Genomic DNA, 17,788 nt, shown 5'->3' on the forward strand with positions numbered 1-17,788 from the left:
TAGTGCATAGATTTTGGAGATGATCCCAATTGCCTCCAAGCTATTGTTCTACCATCTTTCAAAGCAAGAACAATTTTAATAAATCAAGAATTTACCTTGTATGACATTTAATATACTCTTATTCATCTTTGTTCAAATGCATGCCATTTACCAAGTCTATAAAGTTGCTCTACTCTTTTATGTATGCATCTAAATATTTTGTTCTACCGAAGACAAGGTAAGGTAACTGCTATTGTGATCACAGCTGTTGAGGTGGAAACATGTATCCAAGCTGTCCACATGCCTTTAGACAATCAAATTGTCTTTTTCTAAGTTGCATGTCAGTTTTGGAGAAATTCTTGATTCTGGAGTTGGTCCCAGTTACCACCAAAAGATTACCCTACCATCTCTGGAAGCAAATCTAATTTCACAAAATCAAGAATTTAACTTATCAAGTGTGTGTGTGGTGGAGGGATCTGTATGTATGATAAAGAGAGACACAGAAAGAGTGAGAGAGACAGATAGACAGACAGGGAGAGAGAGAGAGGGGGGAGAGAGACAGATAGACAGACAGGGAGAGAGAGAGAGGGGGGAGAGAGAAAGAGACAGCTTGTTTTGTGCCTCTGAGCTCATCTAGCACTTACCCTAAGAGCACTGATCCCTGTCAAGAGGGTATCTCCTTGAGGTTGCTCACTCTGGTAGAAGTCCCAACCAAATCTCTCTAAAACCACAGCCCACCATCTTAGAACACAGTTGCATAAAGTATTGAAGAGTTCCTAGACATAAGGAAGTGTTAGTATGATTATGGTTGGGGTCTTTGATTATAGGTCCACTTCACTAGAACTAAAGTAAAGGGTAAAGACCCCCTTCAGTCATTAATGTCCATGGGACTGTACCTAGAAAGTTCTCCTCCAAGGCACAAACCCAGGCAAGGATATTTATGGAAGACCAGCAGTCACCCGTGCATACCAGCCTCCCCACTTCATGCCACCAATGTTATCCAAGGGAAAGGCAATGGCTAATGCAGCTTGGCACCAGTGATGATGCAACTCATTTTCACAGCTTAGTGAACTGGAGCAACATGAAATTAAGTGTCTTGCTCAAGAACATAACACACAGCCCTGTCCAGGAATCAAACTCACTGCCTCAGGATTGTGAGCCTGTCACTCTAACTGATGAGTCATGCAACTTCACTTGAGTGGAACTATCCTAGTGCTAAACAATAAGTGCAGAACTAATGATCTAAGTGTATGACTGTTCATTGTATTTGTAATTGCTGTGATTTTGGCTAGAGAAGATGATTAGTATTGGAATAGAAGTAAGTTTTTTTTGTTGTTGTTAAGCAACAAGACGGGTAAGGGTGATTAGGTGATGGTCTAGGGCTTAGGAGCCGGAGACCTCAGACATTGGAAAAAAAAAAACTTTGGTCGTCATGTTGTAGTCGAGGGCTCTTCGTTGACGCCCAACACCACTGGGAGGTGGCCCTCAAAGTCACTGGAAATGGAGATCTCCAGGTCCAAATTCTTAAATGGCTTAAGTTGGTTTTGTGATATTTAACACTTTTGTTACTATATTTCTGTTAAACTAAACCATTTTTATTTCAATTAATTTTGGAAATAATAAAAATTTGCTAAAATATCTTGATCGTTACAAAAATGGTAGTTAGAACACAAATTAACATGAAATTTTAATGGGAAAATTTAATTTCGATCGCTTCGTATAGAATGTTTGCATCAAAGAAGCAAGGACAGTCTTGGGGAGATTGGTATCAAAAGGCTTTGCTTGAGCAAAATGGTAATGTCATGTTTACAATCCATATCAATGATACATTCTGTAAATATGGTAAACTATTGAAGAGTAATAAAACAGAAAAACAAGTAAGGGCTCCACCACAGGGTCCAGTCATTGTTGCTAAGTAGTGGCTCATATAGCTCAATGATCCTGAGAAGTATATCAGCTTAGTGCAAGTTCTTGATAGGGTCTCACATATTGGACAGATCAAACATCAGAAGTAAGACTAATACGGAACTAAATACAGGTCTGCAGATGGCCAACATTACTACCTAGAAAAAAATGGTAAAGTTACAGAAGAATCAATGAGAACTGAAAACCAACAAGACCTGAGAAAAGAAAGCCTTTCCTCAAGGAAGGAGGGATCAAAAGGCAAAGCTACAAAAGTAGGGGTTGTACTTGAGAGAATCAGAAAAGACAGCTGAGAGTCAAGAACAGTGAAGAAAAGTCATTGATGGCTTATGCTCCATAGGAAGCAAAGGGCTTAAGTAAGTGACAGGTAAGGGTTGGCAATAAGAGGGGTATGTGACTGTAAAATACTGTCTTAATAACTACCTGTCCAAACCATGGGAAAATGAACAGGCAAAAAATGAACAAGCAAAATAAATGCATGAATGAATAATATTAATATTACCAGTAGTTATTAGCAATTAGTAGCTTAACATTTTAGCATTCAGATTATTCTATTAAAAGCTTATTCATTCACATTGTTTTGAATTATTTTTGCATTGTCTTATAGCATCAAGACTTCGATGATGTGATTGTTTATTTTTACAATGAAATTGTAGGGTAGGTGTGAGAGGTCAAAATTTAGTTTAGTAAGAAAACAGGGTAACGTCATTTGTAGGATAGGGAGGAAGATGAAGGGAAATATAATAAATTGGAATAAAATAAAATAAAATAGAATATGATACAATAAGGGGGGAGGGTGGAAGAAAACACTATAAAAATAAAACAATATGAAATACAAAAGGTTTAATTTTCTGTAATATTCTTTTACTTGTTTCAATCAGTTGACTGTGACCATATTGGAGCACTACCTTAAAGGGTTTTTAGTTAAAGAAATCGACCCAAAGACTTATTCTTTGTTAGCTTAGTACCTATTCTAGCAGTCTCTTTTGCTGAACTGCTAAGTTACAGGTATTTAAACCCACCATCATCGTTGTCAAGTGATGATGGGAGGGACAAACATAGACACAAAGATACACACACATGAATACATACATATATATATAAACGATAGGCTTCTTTCATTTTCTGTCTACCAAGTCCACTCACAAGGCTTTGGTCAGCTCAAGGCTATAAAAGACACTTCAGTGGAACTGAACCCAGAACCATTTGGTTGGGAAGCAAATTTCTTACCACATAAATTCTTTTTAAAAGATCACAGACATAAAAGCTTTAAAGGTTTATCGATATAAAAGTTTTTAAAGTTTTAAAGGTTTTAAATCTTTTTTTTTTAATGTAGAATATTTGGACTGATATAGCCTGTTTAAATGCTAAAGAGTAAGCATAACTCATCCTCCTTATTCCATTCTCATAGCAGAGAGATAATGGTAAATTCCAAGCCAGTAACCGACTATATTTTAATGTCCAACACCAAATATAGCAATAAATCTCTATGCAGAAGAAAAACAGAGTTGGGAAAATAGATGAAGGTGAGAGAGGAAACAGGCCACAAGAGAGCAGATAAGGTTTGTTCGCAATAACAAATAAATACAGCTGGTAAATATGATCATTCAAAATAATAATAATAATAATAATAATAATAATAATAATGATAATGATGATGATGATGATGATGATAATAATAATAATAATAATAATAATATAATAATAATAATAATAATAGCAATATCAATAATTATGAGCAATTATTAGATGAACATATCTTAGCAAAGCCTCTCATTCCATTGCCACAATAGGGTGATAATGAGAATCCTGCTATGTTCCAGGTACCATTTAAAGACATCCTAGCATCTTACACCAAACAGTGGTAAATCATTCTAGCTAGCTAGATATATACACACATGTATATATGTGTGTGTGTGTGTGTTTGTGTGTGTGTGTATGTATGTGTGTGTGTATGTATGCATATATGTAAGGACAGAGAATATGTGTGTATGTATGTGCATGTGTTAATAGAGAGAAGGGAAGGGAGAGAGGGAATGGGCCATGAGGGAGAATAGGATTTTTGGCACAAACAAATATAAAGGATGCAATTTTTAAAATACGATAACTGATATTAGCAACAACATCTGTAATTATGAGCAATTATTGGTTTAATTTCCCTCGTTCCATCCTTATAGTGGAAAGATAATGGGAAATTCTGATATGTTCAACTGGCCTCATTCAATATATGTGTTCTGAGCCAGCATTGACCACATGCGAAATGTGTATATGTATATATAGACATGTAAACCATATTTTATCTGTACAAGTAGATTATATTGTTGCAATGTATTTAAATATTTAAATGTACAACTGAACACATATTCTAAATGGCTCCGTTTAAAAATATCAAATACAATGCTGACATTAACATTCATAATATTTATATAATTCTTTTATTGCTTTTTCTTTGGTTCCAGTCATTTTACTGTGGCCATGCTGGAGCACAGCCTTTTATATAATCATAAATAATTTAGACAAAATATATAATACGATTAGTGTGTTTAAATGTTGAGCAGAGCACCAGTACAGTTTAGGCTACCTGTTGTCATCTGCAGTTGTGGTACACTTCCATTGGACATAGTTCAGAAACTCTGCAGTGGCAGTTAGGGTAATGTACCTGAAGAGACCCAGACTCATCGGTTGAAACATATATTGTACCTAATAAAAGCCTAATACAAAAACCATCTCCTACTATTAATTTATATATATATATATATATATATATATATATATATATATATATATACATAATATATTATATATAATATATATTATATGTGTGTGCATATATATATATATACATATATATGATAAATATGATATATAATATATTGTTGGTTGGCCTACAGCTAGTGTAGAAAACACTTACCCAAGGTACCATGTAGTAACAATGAAGTGAGTTCCATTACTCAGATAAGATGGGTCAACATTCCTAAGCAACATAATGGGAGCACCCAGTTTTAGTGTCAATTTATGCAGTGGCATCCCAGTGGGGTTAAGTGTGTTCAGAAAATTCAACAGGGTATTTAACAACCTGATCTTGATTGACTATTGTCAATTGATCAAAAAGTCATTTCTAATGTAACTGTTAACTTTTGAAGAAGTTAATGATTGAGTTTATCAACCATTTCATTAGTTGTCGGAGCTAGTATAGCTCTTTTATATAGCCAGTTTAAATCAGTGTAATTGACAGGTAAATTAGGAAATACTTTATCCATAAGACCCCTAAGAGAAAGTATCATTTGACTGCATATAACTTCATGTAGCTGGAGTCTTGAGTTGAATGTTAATACACCATTATCAATCTTAAGAATCTCATATGATCACCTTGTAGCAAAAATTGCTATCAATGTAACAAAGTACAGAAAGTCAACATGTATTTGGAACATGTAGTAAATGTTATAAAATTCAGGATTGAATGTCACAGTGAAGAAAGTCAAGCTCCAAGAAAATTCAGAAGGATGATACAATTTTTCATACAAGAATAATTTATTATTTTACAATTTTTAAACAAATCCTGAACAAAGTGTGTACAAAGGAATTTGTTGCTGTTGCAAATGTTAATTTAACCCTTTAGTGTTCAGATTATTCTATTAAACAAAATACCTACTGATTCCTATTGATTTGAATTAATCATGCATTATTTCATATCTTCAAGATCTTGATGGTGTAATTACTTAATGTAGAATAACATTGTAGGGTAGGTGTGAGAACCTGGATCTGGTCAGTTTGAACGTAAAACAGATTAGCTATTTTGGTCGGATATGGCCGGTTTAAATACTAAAGGGTTAAATCATTTGCTATGTAGCAAGACATAAATTAATTTGACATCACTTACTATATATTTTAACTGTGTAAGGTTAGAGGCTGTAGAATAAGTTTTGACTAGCACAGTAAAAAGGCTGCGTAGCATTGAATACTAACACTGTTAAAGCATCATAGCAAGAATATAAGGATGCTAGGACTGTTAAAAAAGCGTTACCTTCAAACTGTTTCTAAGGAGTGGAATAACATTTCTGTAATTATATTGAAAGAGCCACTAAGGCTTTCTACTTTGCCAAGTTTCCAAATTTGTTATAATAACCAGAATAAAATTTTTTTCAGATATATTTGCGAGTCTTGTCACAAAAAATCTTGAGAAATTAGGCTTCTCAAAACCAGAAAGGAGAAAGCTAAATCGAAGGCTACAGATTCAATCCATCACTGGATCTGTAAAAATCTGTAAAACTTTCAAGAAGTTTATCATTCAAATGTATATGAGAATGTCTAGATATGTAACTCTATGCATGAAAATACATACACAAAACAAAACATACAAATCTGCTCATTCATTCATACATACATACATACATATATACATACATACATATACACACACACACACACATTCACACACACACACACACATTCACACACACACACACACATACATACAAACAAAAATACCCTGTTGATGTTGAAATCCCAATAAAGGAACCTTGGCTCTAGGTTAGAAACTGGTTCTTTCTTTATTGGCAAGAAATCTTGAAATAAACTGAATAATGACATACATGCATGCATACATACATACGTACATACAAGCATGCATACATACATAAATAAATAAATAAATACAGACATAGAGACATAGATAGACAGACAGACAGCTAGATAAATACAGCTACCCATACATACATATAAATATATGAACACATGCACACATTAATGATAACTCATAATTTTATGGCTAAATTTTCTCGGCGTTTTAAAAATTTAAACAATGTAAAGCAATCTAAATTAAAAACAAAAAACTAATGGACTATAAAAAGTAGAGAGAAAGTGTTTTTTTTGTGGTGATGATGGGCTAGGTGGGGAATGATGATTTAAAGATTGTGAAGCAGGCATAATAGGATTTATTTTATCTAATTACATATCTGACTACACTTCTTATATTAATTTCTCTCGTGAACTTCACCCAACAAATGTTTACAGCAGGCAGTTGAGAGAATATTCTTAATTCAAAGCAAGAATTTATTCATATACAGAAAAAATAAGAGAAGAAAAATGAACAGCAACACAACAATTCATCCAAGTAAAACTTAAGTAAAATACGAATAAAAATGGATGTATAATCCGTATGGATCCACTGGTGAGTAAACTAAAATGGACCAGTCAAAAGCAATCACTTCATGACTGAATGATACAGGAAAAAATTTTTAAGAAGTTGGTGGGTGGGGAGAGGGAATGAAAGAACGAATTATTGAAAAGTATAGTGATCTTTAAAAATGAGAAAATTGGTTATCTGCTAATAAAATCATAAAAATTCAAACAATTTTTGATGGAAAATTCTATTTTATAACTAAATGCGAGAATGATTACTGAAAACACCAAGCATCAAGCTATTAAACAGAAATGAAATTTTTAAAGACACATTTATATGTGGATATGATTATGCACATGTATGTTTTCATGTGTGTAAACCTATATATACATACACATACAATTAAATTATTGGCTATATTACATACGTTGGTGAATAGTAGAGGTTTATAAGTTATATTACATGGTTATTAGTGAAATTTATTCAAGTGAAAAGGGTCATACCAATGTAAAAATATAGTAAATGGAAGCTGAGTCCGATTAAAGATAGAGGGTAATATCACAAAACATTTTAGTAGTTAGGAGCAGGAACCAATTTTAATTAAAAGCATTTTTTCTTATCTGTCTTTGAATTAAGTTACTAATGTAATATTACACAAAACCAAAAGTATTAGTAAAATATAGAATGTGAAGAAATTAGGGCTGGAAATAAGGTGCATCTCAAAAAATTAGCATATTATGCAAAAATTACTTATTTATTGCCATTCATGTCAGAATGTCAAAAATTCATTTGTATTCACTAATTGTAAACTGATTTACTATTAACTATTATTTAGTTGATATAAGATAAGCTAACATTTATGGCATCCATACAGGGATCATTAAAAATCCAATATCTCAAATTATTAGAAACTGTAGTCATGGCCAGTGCCAGTGACAAGTAAAAGGCACCCATGCTGGTGACACATAAAAGGTACCAGTGCCAGTGACACATAAAAGACACCTAGTACACTCTGTGGAGTGGTTGGCATTAGGAAGGGCATCCAGTCATAAAAACCAAGCCAAAACAGACTGGAGCCTGGTGCAACTATCTGGCTTACCAGCCTCAATCAAACTGTTTTTACACATGCCAGTATGGAAAATGGACACTAAATGATGACAGTGATGAATATCTGAACATCCAAAGTATAACATAACAATAATCAAAATTAGTCAAAGACTAAAATGTAGATACAGAATGTCAGTTAGTATTTGGTTGGAATTCCTTTATCTCTGGTGATTGCCTGAATATATGTTATGTTAAAAAGGGAATCAATCTGTAACAAGACCTCGACTGTTATTGAAGCCCAAATGTGTGATGGCCAAGATAACAGCAGGGATGCAAGTTGGCTGCCTTTTTAACTGTATTTCACTGATGCTGTATGGAATTCAGCCCAAGTGATTTACTTGGTCAAGGAAGCACATTGATGTAATGGTTACCAAATCAATCAGTAGCTGGGTTTGGAACAATGTACAGCATGGATTCTCAAATCATTTTTTATTTATGGATCCCTTTGGTTACTATTTATTCTAGTGGACCCCCATAATCATTCCATGTTTAAAAACTAGTTTTATAGAAACTTCTTCCAAAATTTCTATTATGTTTTTCACACATTCACTTGTGTAGGTTGAACTATACAAAATGCTAGAGAAAAAAAAAACTTAGCTGTTTCTTACAAGACATACCAATACATGCATCTAAAGCAAAATTTTTTCAGGACTCCTTAAAATTCTATTGTGGATCTCCAATTTACTATTTTGTTGTGTGGACCCCAAAAAATCGTATATGGACCCTCAGGGGTCGTATGGATCCCAGTTGAGAACCACTGGTGTACAAGTACTAAATTCTGCTTGGAATAGAAATTCTGCATTGTTAAACAGCCTTTTAAATGAGGGAAGCAAAGTACGCTAAGATTTCTTGGTAGACTATTATGTTTACTGTAAACCTGAGGAAACTGCATATGACATAGCACAACAAACTATCTCTGATTGAAGGAACTTGATGTTGAACTTCAAATAACTAGGATCTATTATAATAACTGGGAGCTGTCCATCAGTTCTCCTCCAAATTCTGCAATCCTGTTTGAAGTCTAGCATCAAGTTCCCACAGTCAGGCGTAGTTTGAGTATGATAACAAATGTTTGACTGCTTCATCAAAGATTAGTCATCTCAGTCTCTGAGAACAGAAAACGAGATGGAGTAAACAAAATCAGATATAACTAAAATTGTCTGCCTTAATTTGCATAACATAATTAATAGTTCTTCTCTTAAGTAATTAATACATATTACCAATACTTACACTGCTTTGCAAATTAGAGCATGCCATTTTAGTTCCATCTGAGTTTGTGTATACTATAAATAGTTGTGGACTATTATTGTTTTTTTCAATGGTGAGGAAAAGAAGTAGTGAATGTCTGATGAAGCAGTAACATATGCTGAAGCTGAATAGTTTGAGCTGCTATTTCTGGTCATGGAGAGAAAAATATGGTTTAACCACAGAATCTACTTATCAAAGTAAGGTTAAAAATATGTGCTTACTAAAAACACAAAATCATAAGCTTATCTCCCATCTCTATTTATCTTGCCATCGTGCAGTGCTTCTATTAATGAAAGCTTTTATGTTCAGAATTTTACAAAGTGGAAGAAATTTTTCTAAAAATTTATTTTCCTAAACCTTTTTAGCCTGTTTTTCTGTTTGCAAAGTTTGTTGAAACAGCTGAAGTCAAATTAAACAACCACTAAAATGCCATGGAAAGACTATGAGTACTTTCAGCAAAAAAAAAAAAAAAATCAAATATGATGTATATAGTCAAAGAAAAAACATTTTACTGTTTTGGCAATAAGGGACTCAAACATGAAAATGTAGGACATTTATTTCATGTAAACTAATATGATTTTATTGTTCACTAAAATAAATGAAATAATAAACCCATTAACATTTGACTTTATCTTTTATATAAAATGGTCTAGATTCATTAGGCATCAAAAAATTATTTAAAAGTAACAAAATTATGCAGCACTTATTACATGATGCTACACAAACCAAAATTTCTAGAATAAGAGGGTAAAAATCTACTATTCTTTACTTTAGCTAATGCAATTTCTTTCTTTGAAAAACAGAGACATCAGGAGTTCACTTATTGTAACACGCAGATGTTTATGATAAATTATACTGTTTTTGGTATTAGAAAGGAGCACATTTGTTGTGCAGTTAGTGTAGTGACTGGTATAGCTGTGAGGGTCTGCTGAGGCTTAAAAAAATAAGACATCAGAACATGGTGTAAGAGAAGCCAACAAAAAGTGAATGTCAGTTAAGATTTAAATATTTCCAAAGGAGAAAAGGTCAACATCAGTGATATTAAATAAACCAGTATCTTCCAGTCTCAACCAATTGTAATCTTTAGAAAAGAAAAATAACATATTTATCATTTTTATTCTTTTTAAACATTATTCAATTTCAGTAAATTAACTTGTTTGTATTGAAACAGACTCTGCCATAACAATATGCAAATATTTATGTGTTGGCCCTTTAGCATTCTGATCATCATAGATATTTTGATGTATTTCACGTATATAATAATGCAAAGATGAAACAAAGTAAAATTTGAATTCTATGATTTGGTAGAGGTTTCTGGCTACCAAAGATATCCAACAAGGCCAGGTGTAGTTATTTGAACAAATAGTTTATTTAGTAGATGGATTTAGGTGGTTTGGATGCTATAGGGTTAAATCATTCAATAATTATTGTGTGAGAATATTAAGTAAATTTTCTATAATTGAAATTTAATGATTCAATATGTAGTCTGGAAAGTTAAAAAAGTTCTTAAGAAAACAATTCATTAAGATATTTATAGATATTATAGTAAATATTTGAAACATAAAATGCTATCTTTATAAATTAAAATTAAATATTACTTCTTCATCAATAAATAATCCTTAATTTGATTTCATAATAAAACAAGAAATTTCAGGTGAAGTAATTTTTTAAAAATTAATTAAACTTATCGTTCCAACTATATTATTTGATCATTATTAGTCAAAACTAATTTCTACACTACATCTACACACACACACACAGTTATGGCATATGTATATATTTGTATGTGTGTTCCTATATATGTGTCTGTGCGTTTGTGTCTGAAAGAAAAATACCTATAACTTTATCTTCTCAATTTATAATATTACATGTGAAAGTTCCTTACTATCTACAAAAGTTGATATTTTCATTATTTTATAATTTTACAAAAATAATCAAATTTTTATTGATTTTAACATAAAGCTGATAATTATATTTTTAAGTCAACAAAACATGGGTTTGTACAGAAAGATTTCATTTATTCAGTATGAATTCACCTTGCTTATATTGGATAACAAGCTCTTGGCTTGTTATCAACTCTCAATTATTCCTATCTATAACCCTATTACTTAGCAAATAAGCAAAAATTCAGTTTCTTCCTTCTTTGTCTTAGAAAAAGTAAAAGTAAAAAGCATCACATTTTCACTCCTCCCGATAAATTAGCATTTTTACTTTTTTTTTACATTAATACTATGTAAAAACATGGTACTTATTAAAATAATTTTTTTTATTAATTTGCTATGTCATAAATTCTGCTAAACATAAACTGCATAACATATATTTAATTAATTTTAATTGTGATAACTTTTAGTGAAAGGTTCCTCGTTGTAATATTTCTAAAAAATGTGACACCTGAAAATGTCAAAAATTTTAATATTTATTCTTCTTCCAAGAAAATGTAGCAGGTAAATAAATGAACTGGCTATAACACTAGAACATGACTTCCTAGCATATTTTTTCAGAAGTCTTTCCTTTACAGAGAACTTGCAGTCATGATTTCCTTTGACTATGCTCAAAGCAAACTTTCATAAAAAGGGGGTGTGTTTATTTATGTTAATTATAGCATTTTAACAGTATTTGGTCTCTAAGGTTGTTATTTAAAGCATGAATTATAATGATAAATTAGATTTTAAGAAAAAGGTGAGAACAGCATGAAAAGGTATTAGAATTTGTAACTGGAATACCTGAGCGTTTAGCATTTAAAATGGCCATAACTAGCTAAAATATTCTACATGTTTTATATTCAAACTGGCTAGATCAGACCTCTTACACCTGCCCTGCAGTGTTATTCTAAAAATAAAACAACCATTTCACTGAAACCTCAAAGCTACAAGATAATGCATTATTAATTCAAAATAACGAGAATAAACATTACATTTGACAGAGTAATGTGAATGCTGAAGGGATAAACAACACTAAAGTAACATGGTATCTTTTACTTCTCAAAATCATTTAAAAATAAGTAATCTAAGTATTATTGGTAATTAGAAACGTAAGAAAAATTTAACAATTAAGAGTTATTAATAGACCTAATTAGATAATTTACTTCAAAGAGAACACAAATTTATAAATTGTATACTGTATACATGAAGCTGTATCACTATTTAGTTGTGTTAGTAAAGCATTAATTAGAGTGACAAGACAACAGAGAAACAGAAACAATATGTAATCTTTATCCCATATATTTTAAGTTCAAATCTCATAGGAGCTAGCTTTACTTTAAATCTCTCTAGATTCATTAATAAGGTGGCTACAGGAGGCAGTTGGCAAAGCCAGCTTCTATATATGGCTGAAATGAGAAGACCCAAAATGGCTCGAAAGCCATAACATGCCAACTGGGAAATAACATCGTTAGGTGAGGCTGGCTAGCACTTAAGTGCTTGACAGGTGGGCCAAAGGAAGGATCTCATTCACTGCAGGCCCTTCTTGATGGTTCAAAGGCTTGTACCACCAGACAGCTAGTTGGCTCTAGCTGCTGGAAGGAAAACTAACACAACACTGTTGGAAGGTAGGTTTAGAGAGGGTGCAGGCCAAAACTATGTGTCCTTCCCCTCCATTGGTCAGTTGAAGCTTACATAGTGTAATGTGGCAGCTGGTGCTGGCTACTGAAGCCTACCAGTGAGTATTTAAAGGGAAATTTGGCAAGATGGTCATTCACCCACTGACATTCGTTGACACTACATCAAAGAAACCAAAGAAAAAAAGGTCAATAAAAAAGAGAAAGAAAAAACGCACTCAACACCAGAGCTGTAGACACCTCTGAAAGGTGGGGCCCTGCTACATTGAAAACAGTAGAGGAGTAAGGGCTGAAACAGGATGTGGTTCCTCCTGATGATGTCTTTAGCCACTGGATCCTATAAGGGAGCTGTTGAGGTAGTGAACCACAAAACGTGGTTAGAATTCCTCCCTAATTATAGCTCTTGTTCCCTTAAAAATGTTTGGTCTTGTGCCACAGCAAAATAACAAAAGTGAAATAAATAAATAAATCCATCTATCAATTAGTTACTTGTTCCACTCATTTAGAAGAGCCTCACTAAGGTTGTTGTTTTGTTTAGCTTCTAGACTGATTGAAAAGATCTAGAATATTATTGTCCATGAATATTCTAAATTCAGAATGGCCCCAAATTAGGCCAATAATAGTAAACATGTATTCATAAATATCTTCATTTTCTGCCACATTCATAAATGTCCTCATTTCCCACCAAATATACATACACATGCACTCACACATGTAGAAATACAAGTGTGTGGAGGTGCAAGCACTAATATCGGCACACCTATATAACACTCAGGACATGTATACAACACACATACATGATAGACTTAACTTCAAGAATAGAAGGGAATGAGACACTGAAGAGCCAAAACTAAAGATCACAAAGCATCTTTATCTGAAGCTCTAAAGCAGTTTTTCTCAACCATTTTTTTCTTATGAACCCCTTTAATTCCTAATTTACTCTATTAGACATCCACTAACCAGCTGAAGATTATTTTTTTTAAAAAAACGTATTTTTATAATTAAATATTATTAGGAATTGTATTAAAAAATTGTTAAAATATTTTGTGTACTGTAGACTTATAATCAATTTATTGTACATAATTTTTAACAACTAAATTTTATATGGACCCCTAAAAGGGTCATATGGAACCCCAGTTGAGAACCACTGCTCTAAGGAATCAGCCAAGTCTCTACCTGCTATAATAACAAAAACACACAATATAATTTTATAGATTATGTAAACACAGGTGTGGCTGTGTGGTAAGAAGCTTACTTCCCAACCACATGGTTCCGGGTTTAGTCCCACAGCGTGGTACTTTGGGCAAGTATTTTCTACTATAGCCTTGGGCCAACCAAAGCCTTCTGAGTGGACGTGGTAGACGAAATCTGAAAGAAGCCAGTTGTGTGTGTGTGTATTTATGTGTGTGTCTGTGTTTGTCTCCCACAATCATTTGACAACTGACACTGGTGTGTATATGTCCCTGTAACTTAGTGGTTCAGCAAAAGAGACTGATAGAATAAGTACAAGGCTTACAAAGAATAAGTCCTGGGGTGTCGATTTCTTTGACTAAAACCCTTTATGGTAATGCTCCAGCTTAGCCACAGTCAAATGACTAAAGTAAAAGAATAAAAGAAAGAATCAACTTACCTGAGTCATCATCATCTGAGGAATCATCATCGCTGGTAATGTTTAAGTGTGGGTTTGTTTGCCTTCCTCCTCTTCTTAACGACATGCCACCTTGTATAAGATAACTAGGACATGGTGTTTTATCAAGTAAACTTTTTACAGATGGATCACTCATTGATGATGGCAGTGATTTTAAATCAACTTCATCTTCACGAGTTTCTAAATTATCACAATTTTCAGCAGTCCGATTCTCAATGGGGCAGTCTTTACTTTGACTGCGAGCATCATGAACCCCAACAGTACTTGTGGTACTCTTCTCACTGTTATTTTTTATATCATGTAAAGGAGAAGCAACATTTAAGCAATTCTCTTTAGAATATTGCTGTTCAGATGATGTCTTCTTATCACTTTCAACTGTTAAATCTGAAATATTGCCTTCCTGAGGTAAAGTTGGTGCTTTTAACACTGCTTCAGAAGTATTGTTAGAATTAACTTTAACCGCTGTTCTTTTATTTTCATTTTCATCTCCAGCTTTTCTTAATGATTCAGAACAGTTTTCATTTACATTTACTGAACAATCTGGACTTATACTAACTGGTGAATCTGACTGAAATTCAGCATGACAAAGTTCTCTATTTTCATGGTTTGTGACACTTTGATCTTTAACTTTGTGACTATCTGTGTGATTGCTTACTACAGTAAAATTAGTATTACTATCCTTAAGAAATTTATTTGGACTTTTCTCAGAGGATTTTACAATATCATGATGCTGATAGCCATCAGTATGAAAAATAGAGTCATTTTCTTCACTTTGAGGTAAAGAATGGTGTTCAGTATTTCCACAAGAAGTATTATTGTTTGATGCTAAAGGACAGTTATCATTTTCAGTTTCATTCTTCAGGAGGTCTGTGTATTCATTTTCAGTTATTATAGTACTCTCTTCAAGTGGCTCCATCTTATATGTTCTAAGATAATCAAAAGCTTGATTAATGTGCCTGCTCGCTAAATTTTGGCCACGTCCTTGTTTTTCACGTAATTTGACAACATCTTCTTCATCTGTCTTTTCTAGATTACTAATTTTTTTTGATCTCGTTAAAGTGTTTAAGGAATAGTTTATTACATTTCCACTCAGTAATTCTGTATCACTTTCAGATTTCTTCATAGCTGCTTCTACATCAGACTGATCCATAATATCAATGCAGCTACTTATTATATGGGAACTACGTTGATCTGCTTGAATAACAGAAGCAGAAGCTGTTGGGATACGGCGAATCACTTTATCAGACATTTTAGAACTAAGTTAAAAACTTCAAATAATTTTTAAATATAATCTGAAATAAAAACAAAAAAAGACATCAGTATCAACTTTTAGCAATTTTTAAATCATATAGATATATAATATTGATTTCAAATTTTGGCACAAAGCCAGCATTTTGGGGAAGGGATTAAATCGATTACATCGACCCCAGTGTTTAACTGGTACTTATTTTATCAACCCCAAAAGGATGAAAGGCAAAGTCGACCTCAGCAGAATTTGAACTCAGAACACAAGGACAGATGAAATGCCACTAAACATTTTGCCCAGCATGCAAACAATTCTGCCAGTTCATCACTCTGATATAGAAATATAATATTGACTAGTCACAAAATTTCCCCTTTAACAGAGAAAAATAAACAAGATTGCAGGTTTTTTTCATGCCTTTATCAAGAGCCCAAAGAACATAGAAGACATGAAATATTTCAAATAGAGAGCAATATTAGTTCACAAGCTTTACACCTCATAAATTTACTACAAAATGTCATGTCATATAGTCATAATATTTAATATATAGGGCATGATAACAATCAGAAACAAAAAGTTTACAAAGAAAATATAGCAAGTTTTACTATTAACTTTTCAAGTAAAAAAAATGTTTTCTAAAAAGAAATGTAACACAAAGTTAAAGCTTCAAAAATGTTCTATAATAGAAATGAAACAAGAGATTTGACCTTGATAAGATTTTCTTTGTGAATAATATTAATACCTGTACCTTCTAAAACTAGAGTAAATATATCCTACAAAGGTGGCTTGCTTCAATTTTATTTCAGAAATATTTATTGTTGTAGACAGACATTTTCATGAAAAAACTGAATTATGGACGTGCATATTTTTCCAAAGTACAAATCATTTTTTAAAATAGTAATTATTTATACATTAAAACCATTGATTTTTTTTATGCACATTCATTTTATTTGTTGTTGTATTTTTTCTCTTTGAAATAATAGGAAAATACCATGTTATTCATACTTGTTTCACTCATTAGATTACGACCATGCTGGAGTACCACTTTAAAGGGTTTTAGTCAAAGAAATCGACCCCCAGGACTTATTCTTTGTAAGCCTAGTACTTATTCTATTGGTCTCTTTTGCCAAAGCCCTATGTTACAGGGACATAAGCACACCAACATCAGTTGTCAAACAATAGTGGTGGGGACGAACGCAAAGATAAACACATACATAGATACATATATATATATGTGTGTGTGTATGTACATGTATATGGCTAAGATCAAGATTTAATATCTACTCTAAACAGTTTAATATATATATATACACACACACATATACACATTTGTGAATTTGTGTTGCAAGATTCTTGATGTGAAAACATGTGTTGAAACAAATATTGTTGTATTTCAGGATGGTCATATCTTTTTTTTATGTTTGCCAAATAAACACATGCACTATATATTCATTCTTCACTTGTTTAGTAGAGTTGTTATTCTAACTCATGTACATTGTCCGGAAATATTTTGTCACACAACTGTGACCTCCTCAGCGACACTCTCTGTTTTCATGTGCTCTTGCTCAGAAAGTGTTGCTGAGAAGGTCACAGAGGTGTGATGAAAAATTTCCAGACAATGGACATGAATTAGAATAAGAACAGTTATAAACCAGTGAAGAAAGAATATATAGTGCGTGTATTTCTTTGGCAGAAAAAAAAATGACCATCCCGAAATACAACGCTATATACACACACACATCAATATATATATGACAGTCTTCTTTCAGCTTCCATTTACCAAATTCACTCAGCCTAAGGCTACAGTAGAGGACACTTGCCTAAAGTTCAATGCAGTGGGACTGAGCCCAAAACCATGTGGTTGGGAAGCATGCTTTTTACCACAAATCCATGCCAGTGCCTACTTTAATTATAATCGAAAAGGAGGTGGTGTGGCTGTGTGGTTAAGCAGCTTTCTTCCCA

At 32.8% G+C, this 17,788-nt stretch overlaps 1 protein-coding gene across 4 annotated transcripts in view; it reads right to left on the reverse strand.

Annotated features, from left to right (window-relative positions):
- Positions 1-17,788, reverse strand: part of LOC115215869 — a 326,154-nt gene that overhangs the window by 211,883 nt on the left and 96,483 nt on the right. For all 4 annotated transcript variants that reach the window (XM_029785214.2, XM_029785213.2, XM_036505939.1 and 1 more), the window contains exon 3: positions 14,566-15,875. In XM_029785214.2, the coding sequence (XP_029641074.1) occupies positions 14,566-15,832 (1,267 nt within the window). In that variant the 5' untranslated portion in view covers positions 15,833-15,875. The remainder of the gene's footprint in view (positions 1-14,565; positions 15,876-17,788) is intronic.

The sequence above is a fragment of the Octopus sinensis genome, linkage group LG9 (genome assembly GCF_006345805.1).
Source record: "Octopus sinensis linkage group LG9, ASM634580v1, whole genome shotgun sequence".
Taxonomy (NCBI): domain Eukaryota; kingdom Metazoa; phylum Mollusca; class Cephalopoda; order Octopoda; family Octopodidae; genus Octopus; species Octopus sinensis.